This window comes from Rutidosis leptorrhynchoides, chromosome 3 (genome assembly GCF_046630445.1).
Source record: "Rutidosis leptorrhynchoides isolate AG116_Rl617_1_P2 chromosome 3, CSIRO_AGI_Rlap_v1, whole genome shotgun sequence".
NCBI lineage: Eukaryota > Viridiplantae > Streptophyta > Magnoliopsida > Asterales > Asteraceae > Rutidosis > Rutidosis leptorrhynchoides.
This window is the reverse complement of record NC_092335.1, coordinates 61932679-61954691: the sequence shown is the minus strand read 5'-3', so window position 1 is coordinate 61954691 and position 22013 is coordinate 61932679. Positions and strand designations below refer to the sequence as shown.

General features: G+C 29.8%; 1 protein-coding gene across 1 annotated transcript; it reads right to left on the bottom strand.

The window, feature by feature from the left end:
- Positions 1–911: 911 nt before the first annotated feature.
- On the bottom strand, positions 912–4777 carry LOC139896200 (aspartic proteinase 36-like). Its single transcript, XM_071878797.1, has 10 exons — positions 4310–4777; positions 3624–3753; positions 3230–3465; positions 2907–3134; positions 2623–2788; positions 2433–2506; positions 1605–1707; positions 1441–1510; positions 1277–1348; positions 912–1153 (listed from the first exon to the last, which is right to left on the bottom strand). Exons 1-10 carry the CDS (start codon positions 4579–4581, stop codon positions 975–977), a joined length of 1530 nt encoding a protein of 509 aa, XP_071734898.1. The 5' UTR covers positions 4582–4777; the 3' UTR covers positions 912–974.
- Between the last annotated feature and the right edge of the window lie 17236 nt (positions 4778–22013).

The window sequence follows — 22013 nt, the reverse complement described above, 5'->3', positions numbered from 1 at the left end:
GAAAATCACTATTTGCTACAGTAAAAAAACTTTGCTGCATTAACTTTGCTACAGTAAAATACTATTTAAAATGAAAATGTATATATGTATATGTATATAACGAGACGGTGATTTATAGAAGTAAATGACCAAAATACTCGAAAGTTTAAGATATACTTTGACTCGTTCCTTCCATATTGAACCCCTGCAAACCCATCACTCCATTCATACAATTCCAATATTCAAATACAATTTCAGAACAAATTCATGCGGTAGCCTATGTCGTTTTGTTCATGTTCATGCCTAGACACAATAATATGATGAATCAATTTAATCAACACCTACAAACGGAAGCTTGATACACGTGGTTCTTGTTTATTGGGTTTGTCTTTATTAGGTTTCATTTTAGCGGGTAGTTCGGGTTGTTTGCTTTGTCAAGTTCTATTTGCCAGGGCGTTTTAATAAACCCACTAAATTCATACCTTCAAAGCATGTAAAGAACCAACAACCATCTGACTGCAACTTTATTAATAATAAGTGCCAATTTAACATTCACGATATTTAAAAGGGTATGTCATCAGCTACTTTTCACTATAAACAGAATCCACTTTGGTCACTAAGAAAATTAGAGACATTGTACTAATCTTGATTCACCAGAACACAATTACCAAACCAAAGTAAGTAGTTCAATATGTTATGTTGAGATCACTTTATCTGCAAGAAACAAATTGTTAAAATGTAGTTCGATACATAAACAAAGACCACAAGTCCAGAAGGAATATAATTAACTAATATTTTTGTATATATATATTTTTTGGAACGACAAAAAAATATTTATGTACATACACGAGTACAGCGTATAAACTACGTGTGGACATCAATAGGTAAAGTCTAAACCACCGTTATGATGAGACCAGTTAAAGCTAAAGAACTAGAGAAAAAGAATATAAATATAAAAAAAATGAGAAGAAAAAAATCCACAATTTTTATATATTTTAATAAGAACCGCTGAATGACAATGCCGTATGCAGTATAGAAGCAATAATAAGCATCGGAATCAATTCATAACGAGTAATATGTAATGAACAACTGCTGCCAAACAGACCAGAATCACCCCTTACAACTTCACTTCTGCCACCACTTGAAGTGGACGACACATTTACAGACGATGAACCTAAAAAAACACAATTTTAACAACACTTATAGTCAGTACAAGGGTGCATAATGACCAACGTGCTACAAGGATCGTCTCTAACATTAAGTTTTTAATAGGAGGAAAACATTATAGAGAACTTACAGTCATAATCAGACCATCCAATTCGCTGATTACCCAAATCGTAAACAATAATCTTGTCTTTGAGTACTAGGTCTGCATGACAAAATAAAAACAACGATCAAACCATGTGATTAATGGTCAAATATTTTATAAGACTTACAGATTCCGTGGTTATAATACTATACCTCCTAAAATAGTAATTCCTTGATTTCCAATTGTTTGAAAGCCAACGCACCACATCTCAGCCCCACCGCCCTACAATTACAAAATTTGTTTTTATAAATGAACATAAATTTACTTCAACAATATATAAATATATGTATAAGGATAATGTCATATAATGACATACCACAGAGTTCGAGTTCTGCTGAAGAAGGTAGTCCTGAGGTCGAAGATGCATTGAAGAACCACCAGCAAAGTTCAAACTTACTGTTGGGAATATGCTCGAGACACTGAAAAAAACATTAAATTAAAAAACGCCTTATAACATTTAACGAGAAACGTATAGGGTAGTGCATGTAGTAAATCCTGAGTTCTATTGACACCATCGGAGAATAAAAGACCGGGCTCGGGCAGAACATAGTGAGGTTAATGGGGGTATCCGCCCAGGCTCGATTTGGGGAAAAAAATTACATTAAAAGAAGGTTTTTTTAAGTGTTTCCCCCATCATCAGTTTCGCCCCATCTCAGGTCGGGTTCAAGTTGGGCTAAGAAACACATATGCAGGCTTTGAAAATTTAATGAAATTATATAAATTATGCAGCATTTAAGCTCTTTTTATTAAAGGCAAGTATTTGGAATCACTAACTGGAATGACCCACCCGCCCGATCATTTTCAACGCACACACTTTCGGGTAGAAACCCGAAGCGCATTATAAGGACCCATCCTTAAACCATCATGACGGGCAGGCGGAGCGGGCCGAAACCCTGAAATACGGGTCAGTAAAACCTCCCCGAGTTCATTCCATAAATCGGGTAAATACCCTGAAATGTTTTAAGGGAGGGGACTCGAACTTGAGACCTCTCACCCTATCCAACACACAAGGTGTTGGGTGTACCAATAGGCAACAAGGGTGGGTACAACATTTAAGCTCTAAAACCTATACAGAGACAAAGTTAACAAGAACTAAATTATTCAATGAACTATGAAATAAGTTGATGAGGAAAGAAAAAAAAACCTTGAAGTGATTAGGTAACATTGATCTCCCTTTGAAATAAGCGGCTCCACAGACTGCGATACCGATTGGGTAATCTGGAGCAACAAAAAGATATCTGAATTCATTCATATGGTAACTCAAAAAAATCTTGTGTACTAAAAAACTTAACGTGATGAATGTAAAAGTGAAAAGTTTTAACTATTGTACTTACAGCATCCACAAATGGTGTGTAAGCATCTTGGGTTAGGTACGCCAAAGTTGTTCCCGAATCGATTATGGTCCCTCGTTGGTTTTCGGATATTGCAAATGTTGATGGATCGATGGACAATGTTTGGCCGTTCACTGAAATACTCTGTAGATTTACATTATAATGCGACCTGAAAATGTTTGTTGGATTATAATCTAGTGTAAGCGTATCATTACACATAGTTCTTTAATTATTCAACATTACATAATCGAAGCAAAAAGCATGATTGTAACAGATAGAAAACTTACTGTGATTGAACAAGTGGAGTATATACCATATTTGGGTCCATAATTTGACCAATGACCAAAATACCCCCACCATTGTCGCTTCCAACGAGACAATGAGAGAATACATTAGATGCAATCCCTTGTGAAGAAAGTTGTGAAATTATCGACAAACCTTGTTGACCAAATCCAAATATTCCGTCAACTGCTCTATCACCTATTGTCAAGTCACCAGTTTGCGACGTACTACAACTGTTACAATTTGCATAACTAGGTAAATCAAAAACGTTTTTACAAAAATAATATAAAAATAATAATAATAAGGTGTTGACTTTCTGATAACTAACCCAAATAAAACATTGGCTGAAGAATTAGATGATCCAGAATCAAGACCAATTGTATTAAGATGCATCAAGTCAGATACATAATAACCTGACGTTCCGCTACCATCTCCATAATTGAATATGTAACTACACTGATTATTTGAGCAGCCAGATTGACTAGCTTGAGAACACCGTTGGTCGGCACACGAAATTTTAGAACTTGTTGCTGATGTTGAAGGGTCGTAGAACTCGAGAGGAATCTGATAGCAAAATTACATAGTATCATTACTCCGTTAGTACTTTTTCAAAATATCCAGAAAAGTTACTTTTTCCATATGAAAATAGAAGTTTTCTAGTCATTAAGAATAAAAAATATGCAAAAGCTAAGAGTAGTACAAGCAGTTTTAAAGAAGCATACTTGGAGTCCGGTTGATGTCGGGCAACCGTTGCATGAGGCGCAACTGACCCATAAAACATCACTTCCTGTGTCTATTTGTACATAATAGTCCTTTGGAGGAGATCCCAATTGTACTTTTGTATAATAAAGCCTATAACGATAACAAATATTCCAATATATAAGTTATACAACAATTTACAAAACAAAAAAGGACGGAATACTCATACTTGTATACTTATACTCATTAAAACATGATGATTAACTTTAAAAACAATTATAAAGCCATATAACCTCTGAATACAACCATAGAATAAGTTTATAGTACTCATAATTCACAATTAGAGCTAACCTTAAAATAAGATCAAGCCTAATGGCTAAGCACCAAACATTACAATCCGCCACTATATATCAATATTCACTATGACAGTATAGATCAATATATCACCATATTTTACTTTAATATGTATAGATGTATAATGTGATGAAAAAACTGATTTCTAAACAAACTTGAAAACACAAGTGTTTTAAAGCAAGAATCTTTTCCATTTAGGTAAAAAAGTAAACAGCCAAAATAGCATCAAAGCAAGAAACTTTTTACATTTTAACAATAACCCATTTAATTAATTTGTTAATTTTGGTTAAAAGTTGTATAAAATTTCTAAGAAATGATAAATAAATAAATAAAAAGAAAGAAGAATTTGAAATACCCAACACGATAAGGATCATAAGTTCCTTCAACTTGAAAATCAACAACACCAACTGAAGCAGATTGTTGTTGTTGCAATATTCTACGGTGTCTATAACTATCTCTATCTCTAAGTTTACTCAATTCAATTCTATGGTTCACCGGAAAAGATCTTTCCAACGTTAAAGTCGCCGGAAACCCACCAAGAACGACCGCCGCCTGCAACAACACAATTATTACGGCGCCGGAAAATGCTAAAGTCACCGGATTTCTGACATGAAAAGAAACCGGCATTCCTTCTCTTTCTTTCCCTTTTTCTCAGATTAGTTTAGTGATATTCTTTAACTTAACAACATAAACACACATGTATACGTGTCTTTTGGATTGCTTGTGAATAGAATCCGACCGGTTTTTAGGATTTATGGATAATTGAGTAGATTTGAAGGGCAGGAATCAAGGATGAAACAGGGGAGTTTGAAAACTGTTTTTTCGCTGCGATATTCATTTTAGGTAATTTAAATACTCGTTTGATTTTGTCCAAATTTCTATTTCTATTTCTATTACCACTAATTTTAATGTGAGTTATACTTATGGTCCCTTATCTATGGTCAAGTTTACATCTTAAGCACAAAGTACGTTTTATTTATTGATCGGGTAGTATATAGAATTGTAAACATTAAACAAGCATGTTAAATGACATTTATCAATTTATCTACATATGTACTAATGTGGAGTTGGTTCGGTGCTTTTTTAGGAAAACATGTAAATTTGGTTTTTTTGTTTTGTTTTATATGGAACATGAGTTTTTTTTTTATGTATAATTTCTATCATTTTCATTTTTTGAATGATCGACATTGTTCACCTTCACCCAGTGAATCGGGGCCAGCAACACCCTTATTCTTATCAAAATCCAATGAGATTGTTAAGATCATTTATGTTTGTTGAGGCAGGATGTAATTTGACAACTTGAATCAATAATCAATTACATTAACTAGCAGGGCGATCTTAAGTAGGGATAAGGGGGGCACCCGCTCCCAGTCGATTTTGAAATTTTAGTGGAAAAATTTTGGATTTTTCAACTTTGTCCCGGGTGGAATTTTTTTTTCCTTTAAAACCTATATATTTTGCCCACAAGCCTTCAAATTTTGCCCACAAGCCTTCAAGTTTTGCCAAAAAAACCTTCATTTTTTGTTCAAAAACCTCCGTATTTTGCCCAAAAAGGTTTTTACGGTTTTTAAAAAAAATTCGCCTCCAGTGAAAAAAAATCTTGGTTCCTCCACTGTTAACTAGAGTTAAGCAATTTCTAGCTTATAATTATTCATGACTATTTTACTTCACTACGTTATAAAGGGAATTAATAGTCATGCATTTAAAATTATGCCGTCTTTTGATTAGATTAATTAATAATTGATAATTTGATAATAATTAAATAATAGTAAGTGATATTGTTATTCTTGTATTTATAATTGCATTTCGTGAATGCAAATACATTTCATCAATCTATAATTCTAGGCCATAATCTCTTATACCGTTATACGGAATTTCTATGTGTATATATTTTAACTGTAATAAATACTGTAGTCTTTTATGATCAAAACAAGAAAGGGGACATTTGTGTGATTCATCATAATAGATGGGCTTTAAACGTCACTAAACATATTCAGATGGATCCTTTGCTAAAAAAATATATATATATATATATATATATATATATATATATAGTTGGTGCATAACATATGTGTAGATACTTCCTTTTCCCCCTCCATTCATTCGGATACAAACCTTTGATTTTGACCCAATGCCATTTACTTCTATTGATACTTGTACAGTTTGTTGTACATACTAGATGTTTGAACCTTCTTTGCAAGTTCTTCACGACTTTTGACTTGGTCATTGTCATAATTTTTAATACCGTTTGTTTTATTATAGAGTATAATATAAATATAAATAAATAAATGTGGTCAACGAGTTTAAAGGCAAGTAGGTAATCATTTAAATTATTTATTACTTGAACTAGTGAAATGACTCTTGAAATCACGAGTTTGTTTTAAACGAAAGAATTTAATGACCCGTTTGACTAAGAAACGTGTCGTTGTTAGTATAAATATATAGAGACATGTATTTTCACATACATATGTAACGTAATTAATTTCGTAAAAAAATCCATATTTGAATATTAATAATATAATAATTATAATTATAATTATAATTATTATATTAAAAGTAAATAATAATAATAAAGTTCGCTCAAAGTAGAGTATTTATATTTTTAATAATAATAATAATTATTAGTAATAATATGTCTTTTGAATTTTTTTAGATAATTAAAATTACATTTTAGGAGAGATTAGTATTTTCTTTTATAAAAGATTTCGTATTATTTTTTAATTAAATTAATATATAATTATGACATCATCATTATAAAAATTAAAGTGTAATTAGCTTAATGATGACATCATCATTTTAGAGCTTTATACGACTATATAGATAGATATAGATTTATTCCAAATTTCGAATATTGTGCAAACATGCGTATGATCTTTGGTGTCGTGTGTATTCTTGGTACCTTTTCCAACCTAAGCATAAATGAGATCCTCCGGGGTCAGGGGCGGATCTAGGATTGGTAGTCACTGGTGTCACCCGTTAAAACTCTCAAAAAATTTCTACTAGATGTCTTATTTCAATGGTGTTACTAAAAAAATGTACACTATCATGTGGTGTCACTAGTTAAAAACTCCAAAAAATTTCCACTACATCGCGTATTTCAATGGTGCCCCGTGCTACCAACTGAAATGTCCCGTTCATATTGATTATAAACGTTCCATATTAATTGATTTCATCGCGAGGTTTTGACCTCTATATGAGACGTTTTTCAAAGACTGCATTCATTTTTTAAAACAAGCATAACCTTTATTTTATCGATAAAGGTTTAAAAAGCATTACGTAGATTATCAAATAATGATAATCTAAAATATACTGTTTACACACGACCATTACATAATGGTTTACAATAAGAATATATTACATCAAAAATAAGTTTCTTGAATGCAGTTTTTACACAATATCATACAAGCATGGACTCCAAATCTTGTCCTTATTTTAGTATGCAACAGCGGAAGCTCTTAATAATGACATGAGAATAAACATGCTTAAAACTTCAACAAAAAATGTTGGTGAGTTATAGGTTTAACCTATATATTATCAAATCATAATAATAGACCACAAGATTTTATATTTCAATACATCCCATACATAGAGATAAAAATTATTCATACGGTGAACACCTGGTAACCGACATTAACAAGATGCATATAGAATATCCCCATCATTCCGGGACACCCATCGGACATGATAAAATCGAAGTACTAAAGCATTTCAAATTCCAGAATGGGGCTTGTTGGGCCCGATAGATCTATCTTTAGGATTCGCATCAATTTGGGGGTCTGTTCTCAAATTCTTAGGCTACCAAGCTAAAAAAGGGCATATTCGGCTTCGATCATTCACCCATATAAAGTAGTTTCATTTACTTGTGTCTATTTCGTAAAATATTTATAAAATTGCATGTATTCTCATCCCAAAATATTAGATTTTAAAAGTGGGACTATAACTCACTTTCACAGATTTTTTACTTCGTCGGGAAGTAAGACTTGACCACTGGTCGATTCACGAACCTATAACAAATATGTACATATATATCAAAGTATGTTCAAAATATATTTACAACATTTTTAATACGTTTTAATGTTTTAAGTTTATTAAGTCAGCTGTCCTCGTTAGTAACCTACAACTAGTTGTCCATAGTTAGATGTACAGAAAATAAATCGATATATATATTATCTTGGATCAATCCACGACCCAGTGTATACACGTCTCAGGCTAGATCACAACTCAAAGCATATATATTTTTGGAATCAACCTCAACCCTGTATAGCTAACTCCAACATTACTGCATATAGAGTGTCTATGGTTGTTCCAAATAATATATATACATGGGTCGATATGATATGTCAAAACATTTACATACGTGTCTATGGTATTCCAAGATTACATAATATATTAGAATACACGTATAATACAATATAAGTTAGCTAGGATATGATTTGTATAAAATTGTTACAATATTTTCCGTAGCTATAACAATAAAAAAAATATCCAATCTTGTTTTACCCATAACTTCTTCGTTTTAAATCCGTTTTGAGTGAATAAAATTGATATGGTTTTATATTGAACTCTATTTTATGAATCTAAATAGAAAAAGTATAGGTTTATAGTCGGAAATATAAGTTACAAGTCGTTTTTGTAAGAGGTAGTCATTTTAGTCGAAAGAACGACGTCTTGATGACCATTTTGAAAAACATACTTTCACTTTGAGTTTAACCATGATTTTTGGATATAGTTTCATATTCATAAGAAAAATTATTTTCCCAGAAGAACAACTTTTAAATCAAAGTTTATCATATTTTTTAATTATCAAACCCAAAACAGCCACCGGTGTTACTACGACGGCGTATGTCCGATTTTACGGTGTTTTTCATGTATTCCGATTTTAAATCATTAAGTTAGCATATCATATAGATATAGAACATGTGTTTAGTTGATTTTAAAAGTCAAGTTAGAAGGATCAACTTTGTTTGCGAACAAATTTAGAATTAACTAAACTATGTTCTAGTGATTACGTTTTCAAATCTTCGAATAAGATAGTTATTTACATATGAATTGAATGATGTTATGAACATCATTACTACCTTAAGTATAGTAGGTAAACCTACTGGAAATGACAAAAATAATCTTGAGCTTGAATGGATATTTGATGGTTTGGAAGTTCTTGAAGCAGAATCATGACACGAAAATAATTTCAAGTAAGATTATTACTCGAATCAAGATAGTTTATGTGATGACCCGGTAATTTTCGACCAAATTTAAACTTGATCTTTATATAATTTTGACAAGATAAGCAAAGTCTGTATTGTTGAAATCTCAAAAACTTTGAACTGTGTTCATATAACCATTTACCTTCGACTGCTCTCGACGATTCACGAACCTTAATTGTAAATAGAAATGTATATATATAAATAAGAATATATGTAAATAAATATATATTATAAATTAAACTATTATGCGATTTAATTGTTATGAAAAAATAACTTAAGATAATCTAAAAACTGTTATTTAAAAATGTTTAATTAATGAATATATAATATCTGGATAAAGTATACTTTAAATAAATGAAAAATAACAATTAGAATAATTAAGTACTATTAATAGATAGGTATATGTTATTATGAGTTCCATTAAAAATATATATATATATATATATATATATATATATATATATATATATATATATATATATATATATATATATATATATATACAGAATTATTAAGATTACCATTTTCCTTATTACCATTATCATTAAAAATATAATCAATGTTATAAATACTATTATAAAGATAATACAAATTATTATTATTATCATTAATAATATCATATTTAAGAGTATTATTAATAATTACTTGTATTATCAATATTGTTAGGATTATTGTTAACTATTATTATAATTATGTATATATTATTCTTACTTATATTAATATTATTATTTAGTATTATTATTAATATTAATTGTAATATTATTTTAATTATAATTAGTTATAATTAAATAGCTGTAAACAGATTGGGATCTCTTTGACATCACAATCGACTTTAGCTGTTTTGTTTTGTTTTTTCTTCCCCAAAATAAGTACCAATCTGTTTCCACTTGCTTTCGTTCTGTAGCTGATTATATCAAGTCGTACGAATCTGAATCTAAACAACAAGATAAAACCAAAATTTGTTAACAATCTTAATCAATCTTTTAAATTATTTTTTATTATCCATATCTGCTCTTAAATTGATTCTGTCAACGACTCCTTCAGCTATATATCAATCGAATATCTTAGATTGTGTAGACTTATTCGAACAACTATCACCATTATCAGCGATATCTCTTTTGCTTCTTTCATTTTCTGTTACATGAACATCATCACCACCTTCAACTCCACCATCACCGCTAGTAGACCACGACTAGTCATCATATTTTTACTACTACTCGTGAACACCACAACACGAACATGCAGCTGCTGCACCCACTTAATGCTCGAAACAAAACGACTATCGTTAAGGTATCTTATCGCCAACCACCACCTTTCCTCAATCACCACCCAACACCACCATCACAATTGAAACCCATGAAGAACTACTTCTTCCTGTTGTTAGAAAAATCGTGAAATTTATGAGCTCCTGCAACACAGCCTTATCTAGTGTTATTGTAATATTTTCTGCTGTGAAGATCAAACCAAACCAACTTGCAACCCTTCCCGTATGCTACTGCCATTATCGTTTTTCTGTTCCTTTTCGTGAAATCAACAAACACCACACACGCAAATATGCTTTACTCGAAGTATTTCTTGTATGTTCTCCACAACATGCTTTATATAAAAATTGAGATAGTTTAATAATCATCAACCGACAACTTTAACCAAGTACTCCTTTCATTATTCTTTTGCTAGTGGCCAAGAAAAAGAAGAATATAATCAAGTGAGATGATGAGTGGAGCATTTAGGTTATAAAAAAAAAAAGATTTCGGTAACCACCCATTCGTATTCCCTTTTTCATTTTTTTTTATTAACCGACCCCCACCAATTACGAATCCCTAAATCAGGTTATTGAGCTATGAAGGAGTTGGAGTTTATTATGGACCGTGTTCCATTTTCTTTCTTTGGACCGTTTTAAATAGATTTGCAATAGGTTTTGGATTAGATAACTACTTAGACTCTTGCTAATTTGGGCTCTTAAACTTCTGTTGGGCCTGCTGCTTTTATTTTTATGGATTGGTGATCGAGTATGGTGATGGAGAATGATGATACGAGTATGATACTACTACAGCCGTTACAAATCATTAACCTGCAAACCCTTTTCCTGTTACACACAAAGTTTCTGTTTCGGATTCTGTGTCTGTCGAAAAAGAACCACTATGTCACTGTTATTGTTACGGGTTCTATCTCTATAGTTTGTTAAACGAATTGGTGTTAGAAAATAAGGATAATGATAATGATTAGGTTATAATAATAATGATATGATAAGGAGAAAGTTCGTGGTATTAATTGAATGATGGTTAGATGACAATGGTTATTTGGGTTCATGATGATAATGATGAGAAGGAAGGAAAACAGATTTAGGTTAAAAGGATTTAATATCCTAGTTCTAACAGAAAAACAGAATCAGATGAATGGCTAAGTGTGTTAGTGGATTAATGAGAGGTCAATGGTTCGAATCTGAGCAGTGGCATATTTTTTTTGAAAGCCTTTTTTAAACCCTTTTAAGGTAGTAATTCATTTTTATTAATTATTATTATTATGATTATTATTATTGTTATTGTGAATAAGTAAAAACAATTAATAGTTAAGGTTATAATTATATACATGTAGATTATAAATACAAATATAGTTATAAAGATGATTAAACTTCTAATTAAAGTGATGACTTAAAATGTAATATTATTATTTTCAAATATCATTATATTATTAGTATTATCGTTATTATTAATATTATTATTATTTTTATTCATTAATATTATTATTATTATTATTATTACAGTTACATTATTATTATGATCATTTTTACTAATAGTATCATTAAAATACCTATTAAAAATAAAATTATTATTTAACTTACCATTATTATTAAGAAATATTATTTTTACTAAAACTATCATTATTAATGTTATCAATATTATCTGTATCATTATCATTAAAATAAATACGAATACAAAAGTAACAGTATTAATGACATTATTAAGGTTATAAGCACAAAAATGAAGATTATATATATAAATATATATTTAATACACATAACTTAACTATAATTACATATCTATATATAAATGAAAATATATATAATGAAACTTATTAATCTACTGTATAAATTAATTACATCATTAATAATAACATATAGAAATTATTCGATTTCAAGAATATGTTTTAATATATATATACAATTGATATAGGTTCATGAATCCGAGGCCAACACTGCGTTGTTTAATGTCGTTATATGTATTTTTACTACAAAATACATTAGGTGAGTTTCATTTGCAGTTTCATTTGCTCCCTTTTTACTCATTACATTTTTGGGCTGAGAATACATGCAAATGCTTTATTAACTGTTTTACAATATTTATATGCGTGAGTTTCATTTGCCCTTTTTTACTCTTTACGTTTTTGGGCTGAGAATACATGCAAATGCTTTATTAACTGTTTTACAATATTTATATGTGTGAGTTTCATTTGCTCCCTTTTTAACTGCTTTTGCAATATATATTTTTGGGACTGAGAATACATGCACTGCTTTTATAAATGCTTTCCGAAATTGACACAAGTACTGAAAACTACATTCTATGGTTGGATTATTAAACTGAATATGCCCCGTATTAAGTCTGGTAATCTAAGAATTAGGGAACAGACACCCTAATTGACGCGAATCCTAAAGATAGATCTATCGGGCCCAACAAGCCCCATCCAAAGTACCGGATGCTTTAGTACTTCGAAAATTATATCATGTCCGAAGGAGGATCCCGGAATGATGGGGATATTCTTATATGCATATTGTGAATGTCGGTTACCAGGTGTTCAATCCTTATGAATGATATTTTGTCTCTATGCATGGGACGTATGTTTATGAGAAATAGAAATATGAAATCTTGTGGTCTATTAAAATTATGAAATGATTATTTATGTTAAACTAATGAACTCACCAACCTTTTGGTTGACACTTGAAAGCATGTTTATTCTCAGGTTTGAAAGAAATCTTCCACTGTGCATTAGCTCATTATAAGGATATTACTTGGAGTCATTCATGACATATTTCAAAAGACGTTGCATTCGAGTCATTGAAGCTCATTAGAGATTATTATTATTATTAAGTAAATGACGGATTATGTCATTTATAGTTGGATATTATGAAATGGTATGCATACCTATCAACTTTTGATGAAATGAAAGGTTGTCTTTTAAAAACGAATGCAATGTTTGTAAAATGTATCATGTAGAGGTCAAATACCTCGTGATGTAATCAACTATTATGAATTGTTTATAATCTATATGGACTTCGTCCGGATGGATTAGGACGGGTCCTTTTAAGTTGGTATCAGAGCGGTGGTCTTAGAGAACCAGGTCTTGCATCAGTATGTCTAACTTATAGTTGTTAGGATGCATTAGTGAGTCTGGACTTCGACCGTGTCTGCATGTCAAAAGTTTTGCTTATCATTTCTAGTCGGAAATCACCTGCTTATCATCCTTAGGAAATTACCTGCTTACTATTCTTATTCTAGACACATCTTATTGCATTGACTGCATGAATAGTGTATAGACAAAAAAAATTCATATCTTAGCGTATCTGCTAATTCATATCTTAGCGTATCTGTTATTGTTATCTTTACCTGACAGCTTCCGTAGATTCCTCCGTAACTTATGGGATTTTAGTATTACATATGCATATGTAAATTATGTATTGCATGATACTAATCTATATCCTATAATCTAATTCTTATCGAAAAATCCTTCATCTGAGCGTAAGAGATGAATCCTTCAACTAGTTTGTGAAGACCCGTCCTAATCCATCCGGACGAAATCCATATCGATTATAAACGATTCACAACAGTTGATTACATCGCGAGGTATTTGACCTCTATATGACACATTTTACAAACATTGCATTCAATTTTAAAAGACATTCTTTCTTTACAACGAAAATTGACGGCATGCATACAATTTCAGAATATATCCAACTATAATTGACTTAATAATAATCTTGATGAACTCGACGACTCGAATGCAACGTCTTTTGAAATATGCCATGAATGACTCCAAGTAATGTTTCTAAAATGAGCAAATGCACAGCGGAAGATTTCTTTCATACCTGAGAATAAACATGCTTTCAATTGTCAACCAAAAGGTTGGTGAGTTCATTAGTTTATCATAAATAATCATTTCATAATTTTAATACACCACAAGATTTCATATTTCCATTTCTCATAAACATACGTCCCATGCATAGAGACAAAAATATCATTCATATGGATTGAACACCTGGTAACCGACATTCACAATATGCATATAAGAATATCCCCATCATTCCGGGATCCTCCTTCGGACATGATATAAATTTCGAAGTACTAAAGCATCCGGTACTTTGGATGGGGCTTGTTGGGCCCGATAGATCTATCTTTAGAGTTCGCGTCAATTAGGGTGTCTGTTCCCTAATTCTTAGATTACCAGACTTAATAAAAAGGGGCATACTCAGTTTCGATCATTCAACCGTATAATGTAGTTTCAATTACTTGTGTCTATTTCATAAAACAGTTATAAAAACAGCGCATGTATTCTCAGTCCCAAATATATATATTGCAAAAGCATTTAAAAAGGGATTAATGAAACTCACCTAATATATTTTGTAGTAAAAATACATATGACTATATTGAACAATGCAGGGTTGGCCTCGAATTCACGAACCTATATCAATTGTATATTTATTAAAACATATAATCGTAATCGAGCAAGTTTATATATATTATTATTAATAATATACTTGTTATATTTCATGTTATTTGGATAATTTTAATATATTTAATTTATATATTTTATATAGTTAATATTTATCATTATTTATATTATACATATATATGTAAGGTTTTATATATGATAACAATATATATTTGTGTATTAATTGATACATTTTATATATATAATTTAGTAATTATCATTTTAATAATAACCATATAATGATACGTAATATTAATATTATTGTAATGTATTGTTGTATAAAATATCTAGTTGTAATAATACCAGTATTGACAAGAATGATAATAGTAATGATAATAATAATAGTAATAATATTAGTAGTAATAGTATCTATTTTAATGTATATGGTAATCTTAATAAAAATGCTAATTTTGATAATTTTAATTAAAATGATACTTTTAGTAAATGATAATAATATCAGTGCTAATAATACATATCAGATTTATCCTAAGTTTCTTATAATTTCTAAACTTATGACTACAGTTTCTATAACTTAAATTTGTAATCGTATTCATAATTGTACCTATATTTAAATAATTATGACCATTTTTCATAATTTTTATCGTATCACTTTTATTATTAATTTTGTAGCATGAATGTTGTTAATATGTTCATAATCATCTTAATGACGATAATCATAATATTACAATAATAATAATAATCATAATAATATTAATAATAATAATAATACTAATACTAATACTAGTAATAATAATAATAATATAGTGATAATAATAATAATAATAATACTTAATGATAATATTAGTAATAATAATAATGATAATACTATTAATTAGATAAATGATAATAATAATAATTATACTTTAATTCTTAGGAACTAATAACACTTATCTTAATAATAACCATAATCAATAATAATAATAATAATAATAATAATAATAATAATAATAATAATAATAATGATAATAATAATAATAATAATAATAATAATAATAATAATAATTATAATAATGAAGTAATAACAATAACAATAAAAGACTACTACCTCACAAGAATAGGTTTCAAAAAGAATATAATTGCCCTTGCCCGGACTCGAGCCCGAGACCTCTCGGATACACACAAACAACCTTAACCAACTGATCCATTCGATTTTTACTGATCATAACTCTTCTAAATATTATTTAACCTATTAACTTCTGTTTCCCTTTCATCTTCTCTTCAAACATATAAATCGGCCAAGACAATTTTAAATTGTCCCAATTAAGATATTTTAAAACATTTGTAAATAATAGAAATCAGATGTCAGATGTTAGCATTAAAAGGAAAACGAGAAAAAAAAATAAAAAATAAAAAAATAAAAACAAAAACTGCTACTGCAGTCTCGACGCATACAGAAAAAAAAATCTTGATTTTTAATTAGAGATCATTTTAACAAAAACTTACTTCATGAAATAGGTTTCAAAACCCCTTTAGAAACTATCTGTGTACCTAATTGAATCTGAAACATCGAATTAAAAACGAATTTTGAGAAGAACTATTATTTTGACTTTTGAAAATATATTTTTGACTTCGAAATTCGACTTTGATTTTATGAATTAAGAACTGAAACTTTATATATAGATTAAATGAAGGATTTCTAACAATCCTCCATTTATAGATTTTTAAATGCGACACAGAATCGTGATTTGGCTCAAAAGTTGAAGAACGGGTTTTGCAGTCTGTTTAAAAAAAATATTATTAATTTAACTAATTTAACAGTATTGGGTTGTTGAAATTGATATTGGAAATGGAAGGTAGTTCGAATGGATCCAATATTACAATGAATTAGTCAATCTTATAATGGAATCAGTCGACAGCCAGTACAAATATAACAGGAATTAAATAAGAAAAAAATATATAAAAGCAGATTACGTTATCTACTGAGTTTGGATGTTTTCTATTGATTGAATCACAATAGGGGACAGAAACAAGATAATGCTACAGATTGAGAGCTACTGATAACAGATCCTGATTCCAAATGAGTACGTTCTATAATATAATGTATATTAATATATTAATTATTAGTAATTATAATTAATTAAAATCCTATTAATAATTGAATTAATAATAATAATAGTAATAATAATAATAATGTTAATATTATCAAATAATACTAAAAATGATATCAATAATAATTTATAATAATAATAATACTAATTATTAATGGTAATGGTAATAATAATATCCAATAATAATACTAATATTAATCATAAATACTAAAATTAAAATTTTATTATTAGTTATAATACTAATGGTATTAATAATCTTAATAAAGATAATAATAATACATAACCATTTATAGTAATTAAAATTATAATCTTACTACTAATTATGATATGAATAATGATAACAACAATACTAATAACACTAATATTAATAGTAGTTATGTAACAATTCAGTTGTATCAATTTCATATTTATGTAATATACAAAATATTAATAATAACTTTGTTATTAATATTAACTACATATTCTAATAATAGTAGTGAAAGTAATATTAATATTAGTAAAGGTAACAACTTAATTGCATTAGATTTCTTATCTATATCTATTATCTATAACAGTATAACTAATACTGATATTAATTATTAATATTAGTATTAGTATTAATAATAATAATGAAAGTAATAAAATCTTATTTAATTTGTTTAATAATATATTGTTAATTATGTAATATTTAATAATCATATAATATATTATATAGTAACTTTTACTGAATCTTTATCATTTAACTATATATATATTATTTAATAATATACATAAATCTCATATGTCTATATATTCATTTTAGATTTTACTTAATTATTTTGTATCTTATTTAACATATCTAATTCCAATGTTTAAATTATATTTTATAATTTTAAATTACTACACATATTTATATTTACATATATATATATGTACAATTTTATTTACAAACAATGGTTCGTGAATCATCGGAATTAGTCAGAGAGTAATTGATTACGTGACTATAGTTCCAAAACTTTTGAGGTTAAAAATTACAGACTTTGCTTATCGTGTCGGAAACATATAAAGATAAAGTTTAAATTTAGTCAGAAATTCCCGGGTCGTCACAGTACCTACCCGTTAAAGAAATTTCGTCCCGAAATTTGAGTATGGTCGTCATGGTTAACAATAAAAATGTTTTCATGACGCATATTAGTTGATAAATAGAGTTTTATCATTATTGATTAATACAGAAAAAATAATTCGATTATTCGAAGAGCACGAATGAAGCTATCACAATAAAGTGAAATGAATAAATGAAGTTTCGTTTTAACTTTTGACGTTGCCTGGGTTGAATTCCGGAATTCAAGGGATTTAAAAGAAAATCTTGGAAATCTATAAGATCTGATTCTTCGGCGAATAAGGAAATTAAGATCTCTCTAATTAAATACGATGATCTGCTTCGATTACTCTATCTGATATTTCCATTATAAATTAAACTCTTCCGTTCCATTATTTTCACCATTCCTATACTTTCCTTCTTGTTTCATACATCCAAAAGATTCTGAAAGTGCTTACTCCAGTTTCGATCCTTGTCATTATCCTTTCTATCGCAACAATCATACTCCTTTTCCAACTTTCACCAGAGGAATCTGCTTTCTTCTACTTCGCCCTTGGGATTATAGTGTTTTTAATTCTCCCGTGTCTTTATGTTGCGATAAACATCGACATACACGGTTTGTAATTTCGGTGTTGTTGTTGGGCTTTATATTTTCCCCTATGTATTGGAGCTTCATACTTTTGTTTTCTCTTCCCGACTTTAAGTCAAGCGAATAATGGTCCAGAATTCGTAGATATGAATTTCGAAATGAACATAGTTAATGTTCTAAGATAGAAATGGTAATAGCACGATCTTGATTCGTCAAATTACCAGAATATCCAGGAAAGATAGAACTATCAAGAAAAATATGTTCTTGATATGTTTATAGATTAGACAGAACGTAAGAGTCGTGTAACATAGCACATGATGACGTTGTAATCTGTGAATCATCACATTCCATTTAGAAACTCAGCATGACTTACTGTAATATAATCACGTTGATCAAGTGTCATTATATTATACTAACTCATGCATCAGTTCCCAACACTACTTCAAAAACATTCATATTTTAAATTCGAAAGTTTACAGAATATAGAAACTAACAGTTTCTATATGATGTAACACTGATAGCACGAAGAGATTAATGATTTCATATAAGAATAGTTATGAAAATATATTCAGAAATATCAAGGATATTTATAATGAAAGATACGATAATATCTCGGAATATCTAAGATCAGAGGATGATAGAAACTATTATCCGCAAGGGTTTAGAGTAAGGAGCATGATATTCACTAAAGACTTTAGCAGACATTGAATCATTTGGATTCTTTGAAGTCAAACTTATTCTTTGTGATTTTTCCACGGCTTTCTTCATAGTTTCGCATAATCTGCTTTTCGGTACTAAATTTTTCTATTGAATGTTTCCAATATAATGACACAGGAAGCACGAAGAGGTATATAATTTCGGACGAGAATATTTATGAAAATATCCTCAGAAATATCGAAGATATTGATGATGATATTTTGGAATTTCTAAGTTCGATGGTTGATGGAGAAAGATTTTCCGCAAGATTTTAACATGACTCCGGAGCAAGATATTCTCTAAAGATTTCAACGGATCCAGAATTACCTGAATCCTTTGAATATAGGGTTTGGTCCTTGTATTTGTCCTTGGTCTCCTTCATGGGTAGCTCAATCTGTTTTTCAATACCCAATTTCGAGCGTTCCTAACACTCCTTTCTTTATCATCAAACTTTTGGCCGTTTAGACCATCTACCATTATTCTGTTTCTTCTGCATTTAATGCTATGATATCTGAATCATCGGTTATTAATCCGAGGTGGTTTCAGGAAAATTATGTTTTTAGATGATTAAACGCTGATGGTAATATGGTGGAATATGAAAGGTTCCCTGGTAACAATAAAAGAGCACGTGTATATATCAACGTTATAATAAGGTTGTTTCGTACGAAAAGTCGAAGTTGTCTTGCTGGAGCTGTGACAAAATTTGGCTATTTTGAAGAAGAACTGCAAAGTTATTTTGGGTAATAATAACACTAAAGAAATTAGCACAGTTATGTATTGAACGTTTACTCAGTTTTCGAGAGTCTTTCAAGTGCATTACTATATGCATCAATCTTTTCTTCCATAAATGAAGTGCGGTTGGTTCATCCTCTCGATTGAGGTGTTTTCAAGAATCATGAAAGGTTTGAACGCAGAATGTAATCGTGAAGATACAAATGTTGTTTAAGACGAAATCAAGTGGCAACTTGAAGAATTGTTTAGTTTCATATGTTATAATCAATATTTTAATTCATTTTAATTGTCCAATGTTATTAGTCCACAGTCGATAGTCCACAGTTGACAGTTCAATAATTCATATATAGTTTAATATATAATATTCGTATTAATTAATACGTGTCGTGACCCGTATACGTCTCAGACTCGATCACAACTCAAACTATATATATTATTGTAGAATCAACCTCAACCCTGTATAGAGAACTCGATCATTACTGCATATAGAGTGTCTATGGTGATTCCAAATAATATATATAGATGCGTCGATATGATATGTCAAAACCTTGTATACGTGTCCCGATATTTAAAGTGCGTAAAATATATAACAGAAAATTAAATAACGATAAATAAAGTGCGTAAAGTAAATAACAGAAATTTAATGTCGATAAATAAAATTGCGAGAATGTAAATTGCGATAAAATAAATTGCGATAAATAAAATGTAATCAGTTAGCTAGGATTTTGTTAGCGTGGATTCTTAACAAAATTTCTCATAGTTAATTTGTTTGTTTCTAACAAATTTTATTTTGTCCAATATTTTCTTCATTATGTCACTTGTCGGATTCTGATAGGTCAAAATCCAAATATGAAATTGAATGAAAATGGTTATTCTGTGATGAACGGATTCGTATAGCTGTGGTTGCAAGTAGGATAGTAAATGACTGTTGAATCAGATTCGAAGAATGTACAGTGTAACTTATTAATGCGAAATCTAAATATTCCTCGGGTATTACCTACCCGTTAAAATATTTTCACCATTAACAGTTTGTACAATAAAAATTTTAATTACAATCTTTATGAAAACATATATACATATATATTTTCTTCAGACGTAATTATGGATTTAATGAGTCAATATGATATTAAACTCATTTGATTTACCGTTAGAATAAGAATATATAATCTCTAAAACATTAGAGATTACCTAATCGCCATGTCGAACGAAGATAAATGATGTAGAACGATTCGTAGAACGATGATTATACTCGAGGTACATAATGAGATGTTGAGGCATGGATTGTTGAAACTTGGGTTGTTGGTTGTACTGGTCCCATTGGTGCTGAGGCTGGTGATGGTACCGGTGTTGGTGATACAGCTGGTGCTTGCAAATTGTATATCGTGCTCTCTAAAGTTAATACTCGAGCTCGGAGTTCTCTAACTTCTTCTACTAACCCTGGTTGATTATCAGTGTGAGGTAGTGGTCGGATATCTTCTCTAGTTCCGTTAATGGTAGATTCAAGACGAAAAATTCTTGCAAATAGGGTATAAACGGTGTTGCGAACGGGTTCGCCGGTGAGCGGGTCAAGTACTCCAAGGTTAGGTGGTAGATTCGATTCATGATATGGAGTACCTTCTTCCCTTCTCCATAGGGTGAGTATGTGGCGAACCCACCCCCATTTTCTCCAGTAATCACGGTAGTTGATTGGTTGGTGTGCTCCTGTCACGCTGTCTTCGGAGTCAGAGGAACTTGGTTGATTCGTAGAGGCCATCTTACGCGATCTCAGGAAAGATTTTTGGTATGAAGAGTTTAGTGACAACAATTTATAGTTGGATGGTATTCTCAATACATAATTTGCATAGATATATATAGTACCAGGATCCCTTAAATTAAGGAGAAATTTACGAGAGATATCAGGCAAGGTCTACAGTAACAGATACGCTAAGATATGAATTGTCAGATACGCTAAGATATGAATTTTGTCTATACACTATTCATGCAGTCAATGCAGCAAGACGTGTCTAGACTAAGAATGATAAGCAGATAAT

Excerpts from the sequence above, each read along its gene's own strand:
- LOC139896200 (XM_071878797.1), bottom strand. The coding sequence starts at position 4,581 with ATGCCGGTTTCTTTTCATGTCAGAAATCCGGTGACTTTAGCATTTTCC. Across the intron at positions 1,349-1,440 it reads AGGAATTACTATTTTAGGAG|ACCTAGTACTCAAAGACAAG; the intron begins GTATAGTATTAT and ends TTTGTCATGCAG. Across the intron at positions 1,154-1,276 it reads TGGATGGTCTGATTATGACT|GTTCATCGTCTGTAAATGTG; the intron begins GTAAGTTCTCTA and ends GTGTTTTTTTAG.